Here is a 25,719-nt window from a genome sequence, read left to right as displayed (position 1 = left end):
GGTGTCCTTAAAGCACCTGCGAGGGAAATGTCTTTTGGCGTCGCGTGCGCGTATCAAATTTGTTTTTCAACAGTTTGCCATGTGAATTATTAAAATGCGCCAATCTCTTTGATACAGCCACAACCGCTGGGGGGAATTGGGCCATAATCAGTTGGCTGAGCGGAGTGAACTTTAAGAAATTGTTGACAGTTGCCTGCAAGGCATTCGGATTGCCAGCCGCGGAATTTTTCAATATTCGCCAGAGCTAATCCCCCGCGATGCCCGATCTGCCGCTGTCAATATCCTCCTGCCGGCGGTGGCCATACCGCAAAAGCAACAGGGAAAAGGAAAACTGCAGGAAATCTGCGGGACAGCCCCACAGAGCGAAAAGAAAAATATGAACTGTGGCAAAAGTTTCAGGATGCGGCGGCTATGGCGAATAAATCAAAAAGTGATTAGCCCACTCCCCGTAGCCCTTCTCTCCTCCCAAGACCCACAAGTTGCGTTCCGTTCCCCTTCCTTCCAACAACCCACCACCAACGCCATCTGTGCAGTTGTAAATTGTCTGTTGAGTGGCCAAAGGAGCTAGGCATGGAGCATTGGCCAAGGTGTGCGAAGCTGAAAATGTGGGCCAACTTTGAGCGGGAAAGCTCAAACTTGGCCATAAAACTTTCGCCACATCTTGGCCACGCCTGCCAAGACTTGCTTCTCTGGTCAGCGGCGGTTTGATAAATGAGCAGCGTAAAGTGCGCGGGCAATCAGAAAAATCGCACAAAATTATAGTTGGCCAGGCAATAAAACAATGGCCAAGGCGAAACAATGGCCAACACAATGGTAGTTTTTCTTCAATCCCCTCTCTTTTTCTCTTTTTATTTGCTTGCCGGCTTAGTGGATGCTTTTCTCCTTCTCCACCTTTTCTTGAGTTATGACAAGTTTCTGTATTTGCATTTTAAAATATACGGACATAAGACGCCGGCAAGAAATTAACAGGGGTGCAGGAATTCCATTTAAATAAGTGAGGATTGGGGTTAAGATGCTAAACTGGGACAAGGGGAGGATTGGCATTAGGCTGAAACCCAGAGGCCCACTTTCTAAAGCTGAAGCTGGGCATTAGCAGGGCCTTAATAAATGTAAATCAAAGTGCGCGGCTCAACAAATGAAAATTATATCGTTAATGATGCAAGCTGCAAAATAATTTTCACTTTAAAAATAATGCTTCAAAAGTAAAAACTAGGAATCACAGAGAAAATAAAAGGTTTATCACGAATCTTTTCACATTTTTTTACTTCTTTATAATTCCCATGTGTTTTTTGATTGTATTTAAATATTTTATTTGATAATAAATAAGTTTTCTTTAAATATTGAAATAGCTTAATACAAACAGACTTTAATTACCTTCTGGGCTGAAGACATTAATTGCGACCTCTTAATTAACAAAATATTATCTCAAAAATGAAAGAGGATTACAGCTTACATAAGACGCCTTAGGCTTTATTTACGCAAATAACAAATAGATGTTCGTTACTCGGAATTAGATGCTTAGGTTAATTCTTAATTATCTAGACCTAATTGCTAGAGAAAAGCAAAACAATGTTAAGTCTAGAATTTGTATAAAAATGTTGTTTATATTTGGTAATTTGAGCTTAGACTTTAAGAAGTGTCAGCGGAATAAACAATGGCAATCGTTTGAGTGTTAGTGCAATTTACCTAGAAATTAAACTAATGTCTTAGACAATACACCCCGATCGGATGATAATTCCAGCGCTCTCCTTAAAAGGATTTCGTCCAGACCACTCATGTTTTGTTCAGGGCCACCAGAAGGAAGATCAGCCACTGGTGAAGACTGCTGTAGCCGTGACCCAGTCTATGGAGGCCTGCAGCTGCCGACTTTATGGCGGAGGCAGAGTATTCCCCTGAAATGAGCAATATTTAATAACTTAATGACTTAATTATACGCATACCGAAATTCATTTGTATAAATAAAGGTTTTGGCAAGTGATTTTTATTTTAGAAGTTAATATAACATCCTGTCAAAACAAGAAACATGCAGTAAAAATGAATACTTTCTGATTGAAAATGATTTGGACTGCATTTTCACGATCAAATTTTTCATGTTTTTTTTTTTTAAATTTTGTAATAAAAAGTTAGGAAAATAACAGCAAAGCATTAAGCTGCTTAGACAGACAGCGATAGCCTTATTCTGCTTATTTTATTTTTTTACAAGTACTGTAGTGGTCAGAAATTTATATATTGTTCCTTTTGTTTTAACCCTTTTTTGCGAGGGATGTTTATATATTTTTACCATAGTGTGCTATATTTCATATAGCTCCCATATAAAAAAACGAGGAAAAATTTAACAAAAAGTATAACTGCTGTTTTTCAATTTCTTGATAGTTCTTCAGTATTTATAGATGGTTAGTTATTTTATGTATCACATTGCTCCCGTGGAAACAATCGGAATATTAAAATAAAAACGAAAAAAATGATAACTTCTCAAATTAAATTTTTTTTTTGTTTATTAATCCATAATAACGATTTTAACTTTATTAAAATCGGAAAACGATATAACTAACGATCGAATAATTTAAGTGAAAATCATCATAGCTTCAATGGTTTTTAATGGGTACTCATATAATTCGAAATTAAGATGTTTAATTTTTGCAATAGCTGCAAGAGTATATAAAATTCGACTTGCAGAAGTTTTCTTCTTTTCGTGTTTTTTTTTGTGAACTAACTTTTCAGTTAAAATGTGTTAAGACGTAAACAATTTGCGTCACCTACCGCTCAGAACGTGCAATTGCATAGAAACTGCCGCACTGTTTTCCGGCTCACACGTGTAGTTGCCGGAGTGAATCTTGCGCACAAGTGGAATAACCAGTGAACCAATCTGTAAAATCGATATCCATGAGAAATCCTCTTAAGAATTCTAGTTCCATCCAAATCCGCTCACCGTGTTTCGATTGTGCTCGGTGCTGCCGAAGATATTCCTGTCGATTTGCGTATACCATCCGCTTTGGACACCGCTTGCCTCATTGTCGGCAGTTACTTGCTGGTCGCCACGGTACCAGAATATATATTTTGGGGCCTCTAGGGTGCCACGTACGATGCAGTGCAGCTCTACTTTGCTGCCGGACTTCACAAAGCGCTGTCGATCGCCGATTAACTCAGTTCGGGGTGCTGTAGGTGTGGATAAAAATTAGTTTGTAATACAAGTAGCAGTTTGCTTTAAAAAGTACATCGGTGACTTTTCAAACCAAATTCTAGCCAAAGTGATTTGAAGGCTAAAACACTTCGTTTACACACAAGGTAACTCTAAAATAGTAAAGTTTAATATTGTATTTTTGCTTATTTCTCACTAAAAATGAAAACATTTCAAAGATTTATTTAATAGCTTCGATATTTTGAAACCAATTTCTGTCCTAGACACATTGTTATGTACTACATCACTTATCAAGTTCTGATGGCAAACAAAAGGGAGCTTAGCTACTACACAAAATGTTAATTATTAGAGTTCGTGTCTACACAATAAGATGCATTTATTTTATGTTTATGATCTGATAATTTGTTGATAACTTTCGATCAAATTTTAGAATATCAATAACATATGTGGGAACAAAATGTAAAAGCAATATTTTCAAAGATTTCAATTCGATATTTAAATATTGAAATAATTTTTTTTATATATTTTATTAAATGTATTTAATAATAATTTATGGCAGCGGTTTTGTGAAACAGTTTTACTATCAAATAAAGATTATATATATTTTAATATTTTAACATCAAATTGATATTGAATGTATGTAAATTTGCATTTCGTTTTTTTTTTCTTTCTGTGCAGGACAATTTGTCGGTTAGCAATCCTTTCACTTACTTATCACAAACAGCTGCACCTTGGCGCTCATTTTGGGCTCCGTTGCCAGCTGGCACTCGTACCAGCCGGCGTCCTCCACTTTCACGTATTTTATTTGCAGCGTCCAGCTGAGGCTGCTGCCATTTCCCCGCTCCTGAACATCCGGACCACCATGGGCGGAGACGTTACTCGGGGCAACCGAGGGGTTCTCGGTAGTTGCAACTCCTGACACAATCGTCGTCGATGTGGACGACTGGAGCAGCGATGCGAAGCGGGCATCGTTGATGAAGGTTGTATGATCCACAGCAATGATATGTTCGTCGCGCAAACGCACCCAGGAGAGCGGTTTACCGGAGTGCTGGTTGAGCTTCAGGCGGAAATAGAAAATCATAATAATTTGAATAATTAGTTTCGTTACTACTTAAAAGTCTAAAACTATTCCAAGTTCAGGTTGTTCAAAAAAAATGTAAAAACGCGGAATCTAGTAATGCAATACTTATTTACTTAAAAATAAAATAATTTTGTTTTAAAATGCTTAGTGCGTATTTATTTCATTAAGATTTGTTCAGTAAAAGTCAAGAAATCATGCATAATTTTGAATAGAAGATTGGTATTCAGCAAGCCCAAATCAAGTTAAAAAACGTTGACGAACCTTAAAAATAAATTTTATTATTATATCAAATACAACAAATACTTTTTCTATAAGAAAATTAGATGCCCTGGTCTTGAACATTTTGAAAAACCATTTATGTCATTTGTTGTTGTTTTAAATGGTTACATTAGTTTTAGTAGAAAATGCAAGTAAAAGAAGCTAAACATATTAAAGCTACCATTTCTTTGTTGGCAATTCAGGAACCTTAAATAATGTCCGTGCATTTAAATCTGCCGAACCGATTAATGTCAATCTTAGCACAAACTTTTTGCATAAAAGAAAATTACCCTCATGTCAAGTTTAAAATTAAGTTAAGAAATTAATGCGTATTATTAAAATATAGTTAATAATACGAAAAACTTGAATCAAAATTATAGTTCCAATTTTCTTCAAAATTTCAAAGTTTTGTTCTGTCTGACCTCATGGTACGAAAGCTACATTATATATCAAAATGTTTTTTATCCTATGCTAAAACTATAAACATTTTTTTGGCTTGCAATGGATTTTTATATTTATATTTTATATTTTATATTTATTTATTTTTTTTTTTCGAAGGCATTGCGTTTTTTTTATCCGATGACTTCTTTAAAATTTCCTGCTATGTCTACCCAAACTTTGCATACTATCCTTGCTCCACTTTGCACTAAATATATACAAATTTCAACGGTTTAATTATTTCCAAACTGGTTATGCCGTTTCTAATTCATTCCAATGTTCTCGAAATGCGAAAGACTGTGTTCCCCAACTTAGCCTGCTCACTCGGCGCTTTCAATTATGCCACTCAACTAGACGGCCCCCATTGTCCCATTGTCATTTAGGGGGACGACTTAACCACTCACCTTGCAGGGCAGATAGGCGTGTTGGCCTGCTTGGACGGTGGCGTTCAGCGGGGGCAGACTGAGCTGGCGGCGGGGCAGGAGTTCCCGCTCCTTGGCCAGCTCCTTTTCGCGCCGCAGCTGCTGGGCCTTTTGTTCGCTGTCGTAGGCGTGCAGACGGGATTGCTCGTTGGGTGACGGCATGGCACTGCCGGATGGGCTGTTGTCTGCAGGTTGCACAGACACAGGTGCTCCGGGAGTGGCGTTCTGCTGTCGGTGTGGTATGTCTGCGGGAATGAACTCGGGAAACGGCGGCAAATACGTGGGAATCGAGAAGCCCTTTGTCAGCGTCGCAGTGTCCGGCCTGTCGCTCCACGAATCCAGCACCGTGGTGTCCTCCAGCTCCTGCTGGCCGTCGCCCAGCATCAGGACAGGAGATCCTGTTGAGCCCGTGTCCAGTGCCATTGTGGTTGTACCAGTCGCCGGCGGAGCAATTAGCGATGCGTTCTCCATGGGAGTGGCCGTGGCTGCCAGCGCTGCAAAGTAGGTCAAGAATGATGGACAGCACATCAGTTTGCAAGCCTTATCGAAATTTTCCCTGCACAAATGATTATTATTTTGGGCTTGTGTCGAATTGACACACAAACGAAACGCAGCTGTCACTTGTCGGTTAGAAAAAGTCTACGAGGAAGCGCGGCACTTGGGATACCCTTTCCGATTTAGATGTGCATTCTAAGAGTTGTTTACCAAATGGGTAAGTATTTTTTAACATTAAAGTAAGCAAATTTACGAAAAATTTGGCTAATAAGTTATCCAAAATATGAAAAGGGTTACCCATCCGGGTAAAAAGTAAGAGAAAAATGTGCTATTCAAAAATAATTTGCTACAAGAGTTTTTTTTTTTAAACCTCTTATACTAGTTCATACTAACGCCACTGATTGAAACATTAAGTTATTTTGCACAAATTTATTAAATCAAGTCTGGATTCCAACTTTTACAATTTTATTTGTTTTTTTAATATATATTTTATTTAATTATCCAAATATGATAAAATAAAAAATTATTTGGTTGCAAATTAAGTTATTAAAAAAAAATATTAAAATAAGAAATTTACCCATATATAAAATTTGTTTCTTTTCCCAATGCAATTTTATTAGATTACGGTGCATTCCAAGCCAAAGCAAAGGGTAAGTTATTTTAAATTTAAGCTGACGAAAAACTGTTTGCTTATCTCCCACCATAAAATTGAGCGGATTAGAAAAAGCTTTTTGTTTATTAATTGACAAAATGCGAAATATGTATTTCATAACATTTATACATTTTGCAGAAACTTTTTGAAATTCGTCATTGAAAATTTATTTGGTTAGGACATTTGGTTCGATTGCATTTCAGTTCAAGGGTATGGGGTTGTATGGACGGTGGAAAAACAATATCGCTTCTGATGAGGCACAAATTTATGTGAATTTGTATTTTGTCACAACAAATGGTAATTTATGTGCACTAGGGAATGGTGCTTAGGCGACAATTATCAAATGGGAAATTATGAAAAACTGGAATGAGTTTATAAAATAAATTGATGATGGTAAATGTAGTAAAAGGGAAAATGTAATGTTGGTCAGCGGAGATTTACACAAAATATATCCTTAAATTATAATTAAATTATTGGAACAACCAACGAAATTATTTCATAGGTATACGATTAGCTTTAAGTGAATAAGAAAATAAATAAATAAATAAAAAAAAAAATTTGACAATTTAAGTAAGTTAAAGAAAAGACAATTTTTTAGTTGTTCTTCATAAATTATTTTTTTAAAAATTTAATTTTGTTGAACGTTTTGACACAATAGCGGTAATCGAACAACAACGTTATTAAAACATTTGATTCAAATATTTGAAAGTCAAAACCCATAATTTGGAAAAATTATTAGATCACATAATAAAGATGAATTTTTAAAAATTATGGTTTTTTACGAAGTTAATCAGTAGAACTCTAAAGACATATTAATGTCACAATTGAATAATTTTATTAGAATCGGAAAGCGATAATTAAGCTGCAAATCATCATAGCTTCAATGCTTTTAAATAAATACGCAAGTAAATTATAATTTTAATGTTTTAAAGAATATTTAATTTTTGCAATAACTGCAAGAGTATATGAACTTCTGATTGCCGAAGTGTGCTCCCTTTCTTGTTATATATATATTAATCCAATTTTGTAATAAAATATCATGAAATATGCCGAGTAATGCAACCTTGAGTAAAATACCTTTTGGGGTTTTATAATAACACAAAAATATGGTAATATGGCAAGAATACATTATAAGATCCGATTTCCAAAGCGGCAGCTGTGCCCGGAAGTGGGCCACTTCGCACTCCTCGTAACAGAGCAATCTTTTCCAGATGTGCCACAGACTCGAGACAGACCGGAACGATTATTCAGTCTGGCACTGGCCGTTTGTTAGCACTACCACGACTGTCAGCCTGGGACGCCGAGAGAAATCACTTTGCTTGTAAGTGGAGCTTGCGGCCTGGAGCAGAAGTGTTATAGTTCATGGCGGTGACCCGGACGGGAATCCGCTGGCTGCAAAGGGCGGAAGACGTGGGGGAGGAGGTCACCCGCCGCTGCCGCCCCTTCCTGCCCTCGGTGGCCCGCTCATGCCTGGTGGCCACCTTCTTCGAGGACGCCCTTCGCATGTGGTTCCAGTGGGTGGAGCAGCAGGCTTTCCTGCAAGACCGCCATCAGTGCTCCGCCACCCTTGCGGTGGCCATAGTCCTACTGAATCTGGTTGGCCAACTGGCGGGCTGTGCCTTGATTCTGCTGCACCTCTTTACTAACTTTGCGGTCACCATGCTGGCCGGCCTAGTGTTGCTTCAGGTAAGTTTTATAATCGTGACCTCCATCAAAAACAGCTTGTAAAGCCTATAAAAAACTCCTTAAAAAATGTTGCACACTTATAAATTATACGATAGCTTTTTGATATATTTGGTTCTGACGAAATAGTTTTTATATTATTTGCAATTTAAGTTAAAGCTTCTATGCAACCTTAGGAATTTAAAACTCAACATCAATTTTCCAACTTTAATTCTTACCTTCAAATGCCACTTTCAAATTCTAATAAACTACTTTACATTTTTATTTTACATAAAAATGGTAGAAAAACCTTGTATTTTTAATTATTCATTTGAAAATGTAATTTAAATTTAAATAAAACCTATTTTAAATCTTATATTGTGCAATGTAATCAATATGCGTTGTATTTTATATTATAATACAATATTGAAATTTAATTCACATTTTACTCTTCCATTTTTTGGTCAGTGTACTAAGTAAAAGCATCAGTTTGGTTAAAATATCAATAAAACGAATACCTTTATACTACCTTTAGCTTATATTTAAGACAACGGCTATAAAATTGAAAATGTTGTCTATATTTTGTGTGTTTCTAATTATTTACAGGGTGTCACATTTTTTGTGTAAGTATTAAGTTACATTAATTAACTTGGACTTTTATGAAACAATCGAGTTCTGTAGATTAATGTTAAAAAGTTATGAAAAAAGCTGAAAATATTGTATTTTCTTATTTTGACATTTCAATTAAGTGATAACTCTTCCTGAATATAAATATATAGTATAATTTTTTCTTAGGTTCACATATATGAAGTGCCACTTCAGATGCACCTGCTGCTCCGAAATTTCTCGCTGCTCGGAGGCCTACTTCTTCTCCATGTGGAATGCAAGGAGGCTGCGGTATGCCGGCTCTACGGCGCAGGAGCGGGATTGCCTTTTATTGTGGGCCAGCGATCCCAACAACTGATGCAGCTCACCGGAAGGATCCTGCTGGCCCTGATGTATCTGACCTTGTTCCAGCAGTATCTCACAATTGCTGCCATGATCTTGAATTGCTTTGGCCTGATCCTGATGGCGTTCGTCGTTATGGGCTATCGCACCCGACTGGCTGCTTTGTGTCTTTCGCTAATCCTGACCGTGTGGAATGTGACCACAAATGCCTGGTGGTTCGCAGAAGGCGACACCAGGGACCTGCTCAAGTACAATTGCTTTCACACTCTATCGGTGGTGGGTGGTCTACTGATGGTTGTGGCCTTGGGTCCTGGAGAAGTATCCCTCGAGCAGTACAAAAAACACTGGTAGTTGTAGTCGCTTTAATGTACATTTTAAGATCGAACGCAGAAGATTATCAAAATATAAACATTTTCCCTGACTAAAAATAGGTAAAATGGATGATTGACACTGAGTGTCAGTATCTGGAAATCTTTATAACACAGATCAATTTTAAGAACGCATTAAATTTAAATTTATTCATTGCAGTATATTAAATTAAATTTTTAAAAATTCAAGTTTCGAATAATAATATATTAATATTATTGACTTAGCCTATTTACATCCCTTAAGCTAAAATATCTGAAGCACCTTTTTTATATCTCTTTAAAATAAAATTTAAAAAAAAAAGTATTACCTATACAAATTTGCATTTTTGTACTTTTCCAAGATAAAAATCTAAGATAAAAAAAACGTAACTTGAGCAATTTGCAGAAGCACAAAATTGTGGATCTACATTTATATTTTAAGACAAAAATCAAACTTGATAAAACATTATAAATACATTAAAAATATAAAGTATAGCTTTTAGTGAATTCCAAATTTCATCCAACAATCTTTTGATTGTTCCATGTACCGACTTGACTTTAATTGGGAGATCTAATACCACATTGGGACTGCTGGCAGTCTGGTCACTGTTTCACGCCCTTATTCTGATCCAATCAAGCTTCAAGCTCGCGGCCACATTGCAATTTTATTAGAGCATAAAATCCCGCAGATGGGCCTGAAATTACATAGTCATGACTCCCACATTATACATTCAGCGTGGGCAAAGGACATGCACCCCCAGCCACACCCACTTCCACATTGCCTACTTTCAGGCGTCGCCTTCCCGTTCCGCTGTCTCGCCTCGGGCGGCAAATTTACGCGCAGCACAACAAATAACAACTAAGTATTTATTATGTAAATAATATTATGCCAAATGCCCACACAGAGCGAACATAAAGTGAGCGAATCTGCGAGGCGAAGGACTACAGTAGAGTTTCTGCCCAAGTTTACATTTTTATTAAATGCTGCACTCGAGAACAATTTTCAGGAATAGTTTGCCACTTTCCGCACTCGAGTTGAGTTTCCCAGCTGCAGGCAGTTGCATAGCCTAAGTAGCTGATGTTGTTGGCTTTAAATAACTTAATTTTTGGAACACAGCATAAACAGGATTTTCAACTCGATTATGGACAGGTACATATTACAATATAACTTCATTCCAAATGTTTCTAAACCTTTGATCATTTTTAACATTTTTTTTTTAATATAGCAGACTAGTGGGTATTTTATATTTAGGTACTTTAGTTATACTTTTATATTTAATGCAAGTTGTTCTTTTACTTTTTTGAACTGTATGTTTTATTAAGCATTAGGTGCGTCAGAGACGTAATAGAGATTTAGTTAGTTGTTCATAATTACCTCACGGCGGGGATTTGAAATGCACAAGAAGGTTAACCACATTAGATTGCTTGCCAAACGTGGGCTGTAATACATTGTGTGTAATACATGTCGGTTGAATATTGTTATTGACTCATGCGTCCCACTTGTTCAATTATTAGTACCTAATTTAAATAGTTTCTTAGTGACTGATTCAAAGCATGGTTTAATGCACATCAAAAGTTCCCAAATATTTTACTAGGATCAGAAAATTATTCATTCAAAAAATGTTTTTTTAATTGATGAGAAATGTATTTATTTCAATCAAAAAATTGTATTTATTTATATTAAAATTATTTTAAAACTAAAATATATTTTTAACGTGAAAGGAATCACAATAGCAACTAGACCAGCAACAATTAAATATTTTTTTAAAATTTAATATTATGTAATATGGAATTGGCTAAAAGCATGTGCCATTTTCTACTTAAAATGTTTATTTTGAATATAGTCGCAACTATTTTGATAATTCTTTAAAGGGTGCCAAACGTTTCAGAGCCAAATCAAAAATTAAAGTCCAACTGCTTTAAACTTTATTCCCTCGTTAGATTTTCAATTGTTTTTCTTGCTGCCAGCATATCATTGTAATTAAAAACTATTTGCACACAAAAGTTTATAAAAACAGAAACCGACAACAACAAATAGAAGTACAACAAGTGCAAGAACAACACCGATAAATGAGAGCTACAACAGTTTTGTTGTGCGGTAATTAGTGTAACTGTTCAGTAAGCCACATAAACTGATTTCGGTTTTTGGGTTTTGCCATTTCACCCTGACTGCCCATCCTTTCCAATGCTCGTCACACATTTTGGGCAAATAATTGAAATCATTTAAAAGGGACTTGAATTATTACTTGTTTAATGTTATTGTTTGCTGTCGCATTGTCAGAGCAATAAATTTAAAATTTCTACTCAAATGGTTGAGCAATGATTGGTGCAAACTTTTCGGGTTTGGGACACAAAACACAGAGCACATAGCACAGAGCACAGAACACGGAATATGGAACGCCCCCGACCCAGACCAGTAGCTATAACATAATAATTCAAGTGGGGGGACTTTGGCGTGGGGCCTGCTCGGTGGTGGAAACTTTATCTTTGTCGTGGGTACGGTTCGGTTCGGTTCTGTCAGGGAATTCGCGTGAATTTCGTATTCATTCGAGTGCAAAGTTGAAAAAGGCCAAGCCCAGGCAGAGGGGGATCGTGTCTAATCGGACTGCCGCCATGAGATGATGCATGGATTATATCGTTTGGAAACTGAACAACCGTTGCGACATTGCAGGAATTAAAACCAAATGTTGCCGGGCTTAACGTTTCACGGATTACGTTTGGACATTTAACACGATTTGCCGAAAAATTTATTTTAATTTCAGCCAGTCAAAAGTTTAAATTTGTTGCTGTTTTCAAAAATGGTATATAAATGTTTTGCTGCATGTTCATATTGCATGAACTATATTCAATTATCTTTTATATTTCTAGCGCCAGAAAATAAAATTGTATGGACTGTGTTGTGCTGATTTTTGTTCTTTTTAAAGTTAAAAAATAATTTATTTGATAAAAATACAAATAAAAATGACATTTATTTAAAATAGAAAACTTTAAGGTCAGCGAAAACAGCTTATCGTTGTTTAAGTCACATGTTTGAATCATTTTAAATAAAAAACCAGAACGGAAGCTATATCCGGCAAACCGTAGTTTCCTTTGAAGTCAAAGGTTCGGATTCGGAATAATAAAATAAAATTATGTTTGTCCAAAAAAGCTATATATATACATATATATATATAAAAGCAACCGAATTTATACAATTTTTCCCCGGTAATTTTAATACAATATAGCTATATGATATCGTTTTCAGATTTCAATAAAATTAAAAGCGTAATTCCGAACTGTCAAATTATTAATAAGTCAAAAATAATTTGAAAAAAAATAGCCAAATAGAAGAGTTACATTTAAAAACTATTTTATTTATTTACTAAAAAAAATAAAAAACAGCAAACTTATAACTCATTTATTTTTCCGATTGTTTCTATGGGAGCTATATGCTATAGTCCGATCCGGCTCGTTCCGTCTTAGGTACTACCCGCCATAGAAAGACAACTTTTGGGAAAGTTTCAAGCAGATAGCTTTAAAACTGAGAGACTAATTTGCGTAAAAACGGAAGGACGGACATGGCTAAATCAACTCTTCTATCGATGCTGATCAAGAATATATATACTTGATAGGGTCGGAAATGTCTCCTTCACCGCGTTGCAAACTTCTGACTGAAATTGTAAGGCTAAAAAAATGGTGAAAAATCAAGTCAATAAACGCAATTTAAAAATCAACTAGATTTGATGAGAAAACATGTACACTTTGTGTAAATAAAACATAATATGGTTAAACATTTATTTGATCAGAGATATAAAGCAAAGGAAAAAGTATTATTGGCAGATGTATCTCCGTCAAGACCTAAACCAGCTCAGCTAATACCATTTACGATCTTTGCTTTGCGCCATCACCTGACGTCCTGTCGTCCTGCCAACCTGCCCAATACCCCGCACAGGTAACACCCAATTACAACTGGTTAGCATTGCTTTTGGGATTGGTTAACCCGATTAGCTTGTGCTGGTGCACTGCTGGCCGGACCCCATTAAGTTGGCTCAAACATAAAGTAAGGGAAAATGGCCGGTCGGAGATTCGGGGCATGTGTGCATGGGAGGGCAGTTGTTCTAATTAAGCGCCGTTCTGGACAGGCTAACAAGCAAGTTAAGCACACACAGAACCATTTAATTCGTTTGCGCGATTTCTTTTATTATTAATTACATGCGGTACACATAAATTAGACGTTACTCCATGTTTTGGCAACTTTTTCGTTATTTATGTGCTCCCTGATTCACAAAAACTCGTCCAACTGGAAAAATGGCGATCCTAAAGCCACTCACAGTCCTCACATGCCGAAAGCCCTCCGAGGTTAGATATGTTGAATATGCTGGGTGCCACTTGATGTGAATGGGGGCATCTGTCGACTGGAGGAATTTACGTGGGATTTGTATTAATTAAATTGTGGGTGCGTAGAAATGGGTTGTTTGCTGCTGGGAGAGGCTTTAGGTGTTTATTAAAATTCTTGTTAAAATTCTTATACATTTCGTAAGACTCGATTCATTTAAGCTGCGTATCTAGAGTCCATAAAAATACCAGCACTTTGTAAGTTTAAATATAAAATTATAATATATGTTTCTCAGTTTTAATTTCTCTCTTTTAGTCTATAACATTTCATCTGATTTTCAAATTTGGAGATTATGAAATTCATCAAATTCTTGTACTTTAATTTGTTGCATTGTAAATTGACCATTTCTTTTTTAAAATAGGATTTGCAAGGCACATTTCTTTAAAGTTGACGAAAAAGATAATGGTTAAAAGTTAAAATAGCAATAAAATTTAAAATTTTTGAATTAATGGCATTACTTGGTTTGGGTGTTAGTTAACACACAACCACAACCGAAAAACTAACTTGGAATTAGTGCAATAAAACGAAGGAAGTACTGCTAAAGTAGCATAATCATGCAAAGCTCGTCAGATGAAACGCCATTAGAAATGATCCAACTGCTGGACTATGTCAGCGGCATTCGGAATGCTCTCCTCCGGAAGCTTGAGATCGGGCAGATAGTTGATGGAGGCGGAGAATCGCATGGAAACCGTGCCGACTGGCTGGTTCCAGGTGTCCGCCTCTTGGGGCTCCAGTTCCCTCACCACCAGCCACTGGCTGAATGCCGCCCGTTGCTCCTTGGTCCACTTCGTGTACTCCGATCGCAACTGGGTGGACTGGCTGAAGGTCAACCGAAGTGGTTCGAGGACGGGTTGGCGCTGTCTCAGGCTCAGGATGCGCCCCATAAAGGGGACTTCCCACTCCACCTGACAGTCGAATAGCTCCAGCTCCCGCAACAGCGGCTGGGTGTTTATATAGCTGTACAGCTTGATCAGAGAGCATCGCCGGAAGCTGATCTTTCGGCAGCAGTAGGGCAACGGCGAACCGCCCACCTTGCCCAGCTTGCAGTTGCTCAGCCGCAGTTCCGTGAGAGCAGTGCACTGGGCCAGCTGGAGCTGGGACAGATGCAAGGGGGCCACCAGCCAGGAGCCATCGAAACTGAGAGCCTGGAGATGGAACCGTTTGGCCTGGATGATGGCCTGCACAGTGGGCAGCCAGTCCATGCACGGCCAGAGTTTCTGACGCTGCAGTGTGAGGTGGGTGAGGTTCACCAGGTGGCAGATGGCCAGCGGAGTCCCGATTTCCAAGGGCAGCAGCAGCACCTTCAGCTGGTGGCAGAGGCCTATGTTCCGGATATCATAAACGGTGCCGGGCGCCATCTTGTCGTACAAAACCAGGGATTCCAGGCGGCTACAGTTTAGGAACAGCTCCTCCAGAGTTGCTTGGGAAATGTTTCCGATGGAGAGGGTGCGTGATTTTCGCAGGAGAGGAAAGTGGAGATGAACGGGCCCGGACAGGCAGGAGATCGGATGCCGTGCATCCTTGTGTCTGTTCTTCTCTAGCAACAGGAGTAAGCGGCACTGGTTCTTGACCAACTGGGAAACCTCCGTCTTCTGGCTCATCGTTCTCAAGTTAACAGCAGAACAGATTATCCACAACTTTACTTATAGTAAATTAGCAAACAGTTTTCCCAACAAATTTTGGCAATGTGACAGCTTGTCAAGCTCTTTCTAATTATTTTTGCAACCCTGCGGTGCTGCCGAACTCAATTTTGTGAACTAGTTCAAAACAGGGATTCTATTTTCCGCAGATATCCTACTACTGACATAGTTGAAGAGTTGAATTATATTTTAACAAAGTTGCTCGTGCTAAAAAATTTCAAAAATATTTATAATTTAATCTTTTTCAGTTGAAACTTTTCTTAAAAGCAAATGTAAAGAAAAATGAACTAGCTCTGAGTGGGAACCCATGAGTGAGCGATAAATGTTATCGAAAAATCACAACTTTGACAATCAAATATTAAGGGTATTAAGAATGTGCAGCTCAACTACACGTTTTTGACCCATTTCGAGGACTTTGCTATAATTAAAATAAATATTATCACCTAAAGTTCCTATGGTTTAAGCCCAAGTTAAGTCATTTTTATTTAATGAAAGGTGAATATGTTTAGTTAATATTCTTATTTTGAAAACGTTTAGAGTAGGAAACGTCAGTTAAAACTAACATCTGCACCGAATCAAAAATTGTTTCCGGCTTTAAACAATCATTGCCTTTATCGTCTTTATTATAAGCCTTAAACTTAGAAAATTATGCAGATGGAAAGCTATTTTTAACTTACCATGGAGACTACAAAATGGGCATTAGAACTGTAACATTGGATCTTTTAAGCTTCAAAATATTGTCAGTTAATGTTTAGTTAAATGTCACTGAGCTCAAGTCGTCAGTCATTTGTTAGGGCTCAAATCGCTTTTGATTTATTATACCATTTTAAGGTTTTTCATTGGTGCCCCGGAGCCGGTGTCCGTTAAAGATAAAATGGCACGATTTCTTTCATAAAATTAAATCTCAAAAAAAAAAAAAGGAACCTGTGGCCTTTTACGCTCGCCTGACCTAATGTCATTTTAATTTCCATGTATGTATTCATCCCCGAGGCGTCCCCAGATAACCCCTTCTGCGACATCTTCCAGCGGGGGAGTCAAAAGTGTCACTGGCTTTGTGGTAGTCTGACAGTTGAAAAATGAAACGCTGGACCGCCCATGATGTGGCCACAAAAACTGGCTCCATCCGAGGTTCCCCCGCCCCGTTCTCCTTGGCTGGATGTGGGGTGTTAGCCATTGGTATTTATGTGCGAAATTAAGCCGAATGCCATGCGGCTGGTGGGTCTGGTCAAGGCCCAGAAGAGACCCCCATTTGACCATGCCGCACACGCTTGGCACATGTTGAAGCGCATTAATTAGAGGGCATAACTTGTCATTTATTGATTCGCAGCATTCAGCCAATATTAGCAAATACTGCCTGCTCAAAACATGCATAATCGAACTGTTCGCATGGTTGTCACACACATTCAGAGGAAAGGTACACAGCAAAAAATATATATTAACGAAATATCTTTTCCAACCTCTGTTCCACAAACTTGCTTAAAATTTACTTAACGGAGTGGATTTAAATTTATTTGTATTTAAGTTGTAAATACTCTAATCATTACCAATAATTATACAATATTAAACAATCTTTGCTGTTGCCTTTTCCTAGTCCTCGTGGTAAGCTTAAAGTAGGTTTTAAAGTTCAAAATAAATTCGTTTTCTGAGCTTCTGAACTTCTGACAACTTTACGCAAGTTCCTTGAAATATCATTTATTATTAACAAATATGTTTACGTATTTAGAAAAGTTGCAATTAATAAATTTATTTTTAACATAAAATAAAAAAAAATTATATTTTTATATATAGAAAGAGTACAATCTGTGTTGTAATTCGGATAAAAAGGTTTTTTTTACAGACGTTCTTCTTTAGTTCAAAACTTAAATTGACATTTGCCAGGTGGACCACCTGATTTTTGTCCATGTAACAGGGCGTTGGCAGCGGAGCAGCGGGGGGCATAGGCCAATGACGTCGGGCCAGGGGTTTCACCCATGGTGAAGCATTTCTCATTGTTGCGAGAGAAATTCACAAGCCGCAACCATTTGCATTCCCCAACACAGGTTGCCCCGCTCGCATTCCCCAACGAAAGAAACTCTTCACATGGCCGGAGGCTGTTTGCAAGAACGAGCAGAGAAGTAAAAATGGAATCATAAATTCCTACTCCTGCATTCCCCGAATCCAACTCGTCCGGATCCCCTCGTCCGGATCCGACCTACATCAGCAGCCGTCGCACATTTTATCAATGGCTGCACGTTTTGTTGTGGTTACCCTTTAACTCCGAGTGGTCGCATAGACTCGGCTATGATCTTTGCCCAAGGTGTCCCGATAACAGTTGATTTCTGACAAGGGTTATGGCCATGGTCTGTGATGGATTGCTGACGGCATACCAACTAAGCAGGCAGAGGAAATCTAGTAGTCAAGTTTCCTGAGTGTCTTCGTTACATGATTTACATTTAGAAAATAATTGTTTAAATTATATAAAATAATAAATATTTCTGTAAGACTTTTACAGGACAGAAGCAGAATCTGGGTACTAAAACAACGTGTCTAGCACACAAAAGAAAGAGTTTGTTTACTTAGTCCAAAAAAAATAATAACACACATGAACATAACTTTTATGATGTGTAGAATGTGGAATGTGTAGGAAAAAATGCCTTTTAGGATCTGCGCAGTGACTTTAAAGTTTATTAATCGTACGTACTTTCGCCTTTGATCAAATAGTTTAGGAAAGGTTTTTTGTTTTACCGCCATTTAAAATGGTATTATTCTCCTAAATATATATTTTTTTTGTTTTTATATCGTTACATACATTATTTGATAAGGTTTATTGAACTAGTATTAAACTATAACTTTTAAAGAATAAAACTATGTGTGAAAATATTAAATACTTCTTATAAATGAAGCGCATTACTATGGTGCTTTGTCGTTTCCTTCGTTAATGAATTGATGCTTTAGGGCATAAAATTGTCGCATATCGATCAATATGTTTGATTCATCCCAACCCTTGTGTGTTGTTTTTTGTTAAAGCCAAATGGCGACGCGCCGTGTCGTTCACTTCGACGACAGTGGGCCAAGTTCGACGTTTTGTGGCATTCTGCTCTCGCACACAGCAATTACACGGAATAAGTGATGACGCGAGGGGGAGTGGCTGATAGGCGGGGCGGGAGGACACGCCCATTTAGCACTCGACTGCCTTCGATTGCTTTAAAGCGTTTCCTCTCCCCCACTAGGTTTTTCACAGCCTTTTGCCTTCGTGTCTCCTGATTGACGATTGTTGTCTTTCGCATTGCTGTGCCTGCCCTTGTTATAGCTCATAATTTACACACATGAATAACCAAATACAAAACAACATTCACCGCGGGGCGGTTTCGTTAGGCTTAGTATTGCTCTCGGGGACTCATTACTGACTTGATGCGAAAACGTGGCCCAAACATCCTCGTGTGTGTCCATTAAGGACAAATATATGTAGTGGCTGGTGTCACCACTTGTCCAAAGTCCAATTTATTGTCCGAGTAAATATACGAAATTAGTGGGGAGTGCAAATAGGTATATTACCATCAAAAATGGGCACTAGCAGGTCTTTTTGGACAACCATAATTGGGAAATGTATTAAGTAATAACTTAATTAAAGCTGTTGATTTGCAAAAATATATGAATGAAATTTGTTGATATAACGCTTCATGGTTTGCCAAAGTCAAAGAATACTAAGGTTTTAGTTATAGAAAATAAATAACGTTAACACCATATTAATTGTGGTCTAATTTTTATAAGTTAAATATATATTAAGTAAAAGGTAAATAAATCTAACATTTATAGATTTAAAATGTGACAATAAAAGGTAAACAAATATTATAGTTATTATGATAGTTATTTAAAAGCCATCCCTAAGCCGTAAATGTTAATATAGAAAACTTTTAGACAAAAACATATGGCTCACATATGAAAACTTAGAACTTGGCCATTACGACAATCCAGAGTTAATTAATTACCGCCACAAGCTATTTATTAGTCTGGAGTTAGGTCGTGCCTCCAAATTGCGTACGCTTGAATTTATTCAAGGGAGTACCAGGGTTCGGGAATTATTTTGTGATTCCTGAGCTGGACCGTGAAATTTATGGCCTCTCAACGAATTCGGCTAATGGCTGTATTAGCGACGCCAACTCTTTGGCTCCACTTAGCGCAGTTATTTAATTAAAGCTCGGTCCTTGTGCCTTGAGCCACGCCCATCGCCGGAGTCCCAATTTTTTCTGCTGCCCCCCCCCCCCCCTCCAACGGTTATGTGTTTTGGCCATAAATAAATTAAACGTGACATTTGACCGCCATTTGTCTTGGGAGTCGTTCTATGGTAAATACTTGTATCTCCTATATAAAACATAGTTGAATTCGCCCTGCTTCTGCTGCTGTTTTGTATGCGGTCCATGGTCGTGGCATAATTAACAGAGATGGACATGGGCGTGGCGCTGCCTTTGACCTTGGCTAGTGCGCTGATTGATGGCTTAAGTGTTATTTGAGTGTCTACTTATTTCTGTTCTCGCTTTGTCCCATTGTTTTGCCTTGAATTTCGCCCACTTCCAGTTGGTCTGTGGCCCTGCTCGTTTTTGCTGGTGACCAATTTAATTACATCACATATGGGTGCGGACATGGAGATGGGGTCATGTGTTGTTAATGATATTGCCTTGGCACTGCCATCAGTTCGGCTGAGATTGATTAGATCTGGCAGCAGCAGCAGCAGCAGGGAGATAGGCATAAAAACAAAATGATAAATATTATTTGGCAATTATTCAGCCGCAAGAACATTAAGCCCCTTTAAAAGCCGCCAAGACAAGGCTTTGCCAGCGAATATTTGCCCAAAGATTGCCTAGCACTGTGCATAAATAATTAAGTATGCCTTGAATATTTAAGGTTTACAATGGAAGTGAAATCAATTTGATGATAGAGTTCACTCATGTTGAAATGGAAAGCTCCCATAATTTATTCAATCTTGCTTTGAGGCTATTGAGGCTATTGCTCTGAAATTTCGGGAAAACCTGCAATTATAGCGAACCAACAATTAGACAACTTTATAGAGGCAAGCTCGGACCTGTTCTAATTTCACAGGCGAGAGCAATCAAATCACGCATCCGACCTGTTGAACAGACACACCACACCCACCACAGCCAGCACCCACCACTCACTCACCCTACGCACGCACAGAATTTAATCAACTCGAGATTCCGAAACAGAGACGGTTAACAAGGCCCGCTCCAATTAGGCCGAGCTAGAAAATATGCCAGGCATTTTCATAAACTACTCGAAAAACGAAAGGCAAATATCAAGCGGGGGGGGCTGACTCGAAATCTTCACACGTTGCGTATGCGTAATGAGTTTCTGGCACCGAAAAGGCAGATTTCCTTTCGGTTGACAGGTGCCTGACAATCACATGAGCGCGTGTGTGTGCGCTCGACTAAATGAAAATTTGCACTGCACGATTAAATTAACTCGACAAGCTTATAAAAATCGTGCCAACGAGTTGCCAACGACAGTGCAGCCAAGCAAATCTCATCATGTAAATTAAATTTGGCAAACGCTCCACTCGACACTTGCACAAAAATGTGCGAAATTGAATTAACTATGCATGCAAAACAAAAGCTTAGCGCCAAACAAAACAGCAGGGCACATGGAACATGGAACATGGAACTCAACTCAACAGAGCACGTAGCCAAAAAGTTGGACAGGGTGCCGGGATTCGGGACATAGGGCACTCTCGCATGGTAAACACACGGTCTCTGGGGCGTTCCTAGAAGCGATTTTCCCGTGGACTCGAATGCCAATGGGATCAAGAGATTAGTTGGTTACGCCATTGGCTAGTACAGAGTTTGGAAACACCGATTGCAATTATTGGAGTGTAAACAAGGCTGTGACTCACATAAAATTTAAACAAGAAATGATTTATAGTGCTTAAAAGGCTGAGACCTATTTATTGTATCATTTAATTTTTGATGTTTTTGCTTCAATAAATTGACTACTTAACATCGGCACCTTATTCCAATCTTAAATAATTTTGCTAAATACTCAAAACTGAACTTTGGAGTGGGGGACAAAATCATATTATCGTCAAATTTATATCCATTTGTACAAAATTGTAAAAACGCTTAAATAGGTCTCAAAAATTTTCCTTGTTTTTAAACTTTTTTTTTCCTTGTAGGCACTCTTTCAAGTTCATAGATGATAGGTTAGATCAGTGCGAATATATTAAAAAAAAAGTATGGCCACTTTTAGGAACCAACGCATACATTAATAGTAAAATAGAAAATAGATGAGAAAATAAAAGAAAATAAAAGAAAACGCATAGTTCCACGAGTGACATTTGCTTATGACACATTATTATAGCAAGAATAATTGTTAAGGTATTAAGAAGTTTAATATGCCTCTCAAGACGCTAGGGTCAATCCCAAAAAAAAAAAAAAAACAAATTGCAAGTAATAAAAATTTCTAAATAATATTTAAATATTTAATGAAATTTAATACTTAAAATTCCTGTAAAATTATCGGAATTAGTGGATTGTTAAGCATGTTTACAACGTGACTCAAATATAATATATACTTATACTGGTAATATTATAATATTTAAATAAATATCATTTACTTAAGTATTATTGTAAAACGATTTTCGCCTAGCAGCGTGGCGAATTCGCGGTGAAATCGGTGAGCAGAGTGCACGCCGGATTCTCTCTTATCGCCCTAAGTAAAAGAAGTTTACACTTACGCGCTCGCATGCCACGAAAGCTGACAGCTGCCAGAAATGCCAACAGTATGCTGGCAGTTCCCGGACTCCTCCCGGCCAGGATGCCTGCCCCGCGTCCACCGGCGTCGCCCCCTGCGCAGCGCTCCTTTTCCCGCCAGGACATTTTTCTTGGGCTTGGGCTTCACTCGGTTGTCGCACCTGGGCGGGAAGTTGGATTGGTTTGGGATTTACTTTCGGATTTCGTACTTATTTCTCTCGCAGCTAGCTAATCCAAGTTTCGCCAGCTCAAGTAGCATGTCATTCTGCTCCTGCTTCGTGCTGTTTGTTTTGGCTCCTTTATTTAATTATTTGCATTGCTTTTATGAAGTCTTCTCGGTTGAATTTGCATACCACATTTCACCCAGGGGAAGGGGATTTTGGTAGTACGGACGTGACTGTCTTCCTCCGCCTCTGGTCCACAATTTTTGTTTTTGTTTCACCGAGTCAGACCGCAGAGAACGTATGTTTTAACTTGTTTCTTGCTTTATTTGGCAAAGCCAACCGCAGCAGCCAGACTAGAAAGGCGAAAATATAAGTTCGGCCAGAGGAATGCAGAAAACCACCAAGGATTCATTGCCGTTAGAATTCTGTTTATGTGATAAATGGATATTTATCCGGCTCTGCCTCTGGGCATAAGTTTTGGCCTGGCTTGATTATAAGTCAATAAATTAATGAATTGCATGGCCCCCATGCTCCTCCTTTTCCACTCTCCATTAGTTCGGATTCCTCCACTTCTGCTGAGTTTGGCAAATTTTTAATGGCTTGTTTGCTATTTTTTGTTGGCCAAAAAGTCGTTATGCCCACAAAACTGTGTCGATTCCTCTAAATGAATGCTAGATCCCCATTTATCCGGTCGGAGCTGGCAAATCGAAGTCCCCAAATAGCAAAAAAAAAAAAAAAAAAATCGCAAGTCCTAATGCATTATTGCACTCCACAAAATGGGGCGATTAGAAGGATGTCTGCCGATGTGGACCAACGTGTAATTAGGGGTGCTAAGCAACAAATTGATATTTATTTCCGAGCGAAAGATCCGGTCATTAGCTTCCGAGATTTTCCTAATAGACATTAGCAGTGTTGTGTGAAAGAGTGCTCTCTTGCCAAAAGTGCCAAAATAGAGATTGTTTTTCCCGCTTGAATTTAATTTATGTATAGGTGCCCTTGTGTATTTTGCTTTCCAACAGAAGACAAGAAACCTGTTATCAAATAATTGTATGTGTCACTTGCCACCCTAAAACCTATTTCAAAAACAATTCTTAATTACCATTAGGTTATAGCTTAAAGGGTACATTCACTTTATGTAAGTAATGTACACGTGGTCCTAAAAAGATAATTTTTTTGGCTTGTATTTTCTATTTCAAAGATTAAAAATGTCCGTATGAGCTTAAAAAACTGATTCAATTTCCTTTGAATTTTTTTTTTAATTTTTATAGTAAAGCTTTTTATTTGTTGATTTCAAAATTTAAATTTAAACAAAATAAACAGCAGACGATTTCTGAAATTCCAAATGCAAAAGTCCTTAAATGCAGCTTTAATCAAAAACAAATTTATTTTGTGATTTTGACAATGATGATTCAATACCGAAAATATTTTTTACTATGGGAAAAACTATGATTTCCGAGGTCAGCTTAGAAGTCGGAGTGCTTTTATAGTTTCCAAAAAATTTAAGTGCCATTCGTAGCTGGCTCTCTACGTTATCGAAAAACTTGTCCCAATTGGCCATGTCTTCAGAACAGCTCTTGTTTAATTAGACACAGTTTTTGTCTTTTACTACACTTGCTAACGAAGTTCCTAGGACAATACAATTGTTATTACTTCTGTTGTGTCTGAATTCCGCTCAATTATTAAATGTTATTTCACTGGCGGGATATGTGATATTTTTGTGGAATTGCTTTGCGTTGCCAAGCATAAAATCCTTTCTCGTTTTTCGTTGTTTTCTAGCGCTTTTTTTTTTAGAACTGCTATCCAATATCTTGCCCGAGTGTGTCACCTGTCTCAACGCCCTTATTGATTGGAAGGCATCATTGTAAGCTTCAGCTTTCCACTGCTTGTTTTCGCCTTCTGCCTTCATAATGATACCAAAGTCCTGGTGGATTGGCGTCTTTGCACATTAATGAGTTTTAAAGTCTATGGGAGAGCACGATTTCTGAGCCAAGCCAAGCCAAGCAGAGGTGTGAGCCCAAGTCTGTCTCTAATCAGATTACGTTTCCATATATTACATCATATGCTCATCAATATAATCAAATTGAAATAGATGGGGGCCAAACAATAGCACGTGCCACATTCAAGGGAAGGGGATGGAGACGTGGGCCAGGCCAGGCCAGGTCACATCTTTCACTCCATTCACATCAGTCAAATCCTTCACGTTCTTGTTCGCTCTTTTTTTTCATTTTTCACGTTTCGTGGATAGACGACGACGCAATCAACGTTTGGCGGCGTTTGACTTTCGATCTTGCCTAGCTGCCTGGCTGCCTGGCTGCCTGACTGCCTCCTTGTGGCCCTGCCTTTGTATCTGTATCCGTTCTAATGCGCAGCAATTTAAAATGTGATTTTCCTTGATTTATAAAAGACACATTGCACTCACAGTCGTAGCTCACAGGATTTCACAAAAGGGAGGCATACTTGCACTCCACTTCGCCTCACTTCACTTTATTGCGGGAAGGGGGCGGACACGCCCACATCCCAGTTGGCACACATTCGCGGAAGTAAGGACCGGAATTCACAGATTCAGATTCAGATTCAGAATCAGAGTCTGGAGATGCCAAGTTTATTCACTTTCGTAGCATTCAAACAACCGCCCGCAAAGTGATTTAAACTTATTTGGGGTTTTCGAATTCGCGCGCTTATTTTCCCGCTCGACGACCGCCGCTGTGCCATGCAAATTTCAAACTGAAACCGGAGCATTTCGCGATTCGCAGTGTGCCTATGCCAATTGGTTCATTTTAAGTTCAGATGTTTCCACCCCTTCTGTTTCACGATGTTTCGTCCTTCGAGTTAAGTCAGTTTCATTCCCTGCGATCCGAATTCCGAGTTCCTCAACTCCAAATTTCCCCTCACGATCCATTCCATGTTGTCTCTTGTAGTTTTGTTTCGTTTCAGTTCGCAAAATTTTGTTCCCATTTCCACTTTTCTTAGCAGGGGAAAACTCGAAGGATAATGCGAAATTGGAACAGGGGTGTCTATGGCTGTTCTCAGCTTGCTGTAAAAATAACTCTGTTAACCGTTTCGAATCAACAGGCAGTTAAAACCAGTATTTGCTCATGTAACGATTTATAAAGCATGAATGTCTTCTTCCTTAGCATTTAGCATTTTAAGGACTGCCTTTGTTTTCCAAACTAAAATTCAAATCATATTCTATTTAAGGACTTTTCATAAACTTTGCTTTCCTCAGTATGTTATGATTAGAAAATTTGACACACAACATTTTTATACAATTTTTTTATATAGTTAAAATATCATGTTTATTTTGTATAATTTAAATACAATTATATCAAAATAAATGTTCTGGAATTCAAATTTAACT

At 38.1% G+C, this 25,719-nt stretch overlaps 3 protein-coding genes across 8 annotated transcripts; 1 reads left to right on the top strand and 2 right to left on the bottom strand.

Annotated features, from left to right (window-relative positions):
- Positions 1 to 1,449: 1,449 nt before the first annotated feature.
- Positions 1,450 to 25,060, bottom strand: LOC108141181. 6 transcript variants are annotated; one of them, XM_017264418.2, is made up of 7 exons: positions 22,407 to 25,060; positions 22,182 to 22,358; positions 5,321 to 5,832; positions 3,851 to 4,196; positions 2,930 to 3,156; positions 2,761 to 2,866; positions 1,450 to 1,892 (listed from the first exon to the last, which is right to left on the bottom strand). In XM_017264418.2, the coding sequence occupies exons 2-7, from the start codon at positions 22,321 to 22,323 to the stop codon at positions 1,774 to 1,776; spliced, it is 1,452 nt and encodes a 483-aa protein (XP_017119907.1). In that variant the 5' UTR covers positions 22,324 to 22,358; positions 22,407 to 25,060; the 3' UTR covers positions 1,450 to 1,773. The 6 variants fall into 6 exon arrangements, with proteins under 6 accessions (XP_017119907.1, XP_017119906.1, XP_041565398.1 ...); XM_017264417.2 differs by having other exon boundaries at positions 22,182 to 22,847; positions 24,781 to 25,060; XM_041709464.1 differs by having other exon boundaries at positions 22,182 to 22,786; positions 24,781 to 25,060.
- Positions 7,689 to 9,523, top strand: LOC108141183 (surfeit locus protein 4 homolog). The gene is made up of 2 exons (XM_017264420.2): positions 7,689 to 8,171; positions 8,943 to 9,523. Exons 1-2 carry the CDS (start codon positions 7,848 to 7,850, stop codon positions 9,444 to 9,446), a joined length of 828 nt encoding a protein of 275 aa, XP_017119909.1. The 5' UTR covers positions 7,689 to 7,847; the 3' UTR covers positions 9,447 to 9,523.
- Positions 14,041 to 15,835, bottom strand: LOC108141182. Its single transcript, XM_017264419.2, has one exon. It carries the CDS (start codon positions 15,416 to 15,418, stop codon positions 14,399 to 14,401), a length of 1,020 nt encoding a protein of 339 aa, XP_017119908.1. The 5' UTR covers positions 15,419 to 15,835; the 3' UTR covers positions 14,041 to 14,398.
- Positions 25,061 to 25,719: the final 659 nt, after the last annotated feature.

Source organism: Drosophila elegans, unplaced genomic scaffold (genome assembly GCF_018152505.1).
Source record: "Drosophila elegans isolate 14027-0461.03 unplaced genomic scaffold, ASM1815250v1 contig_476, whole genome shotgun sequence".
NCBI lineage: Eukaryota > Metazoa > Arthropoda > Insecta > Diptera > Drosophilidae > Drosophila > Drosophila elegans.
The sequence above is the reverse complement of the archived record's forward strand: the minus strand, read 5'-3'. Positions and strand labels throughout refer to the sequence as shown.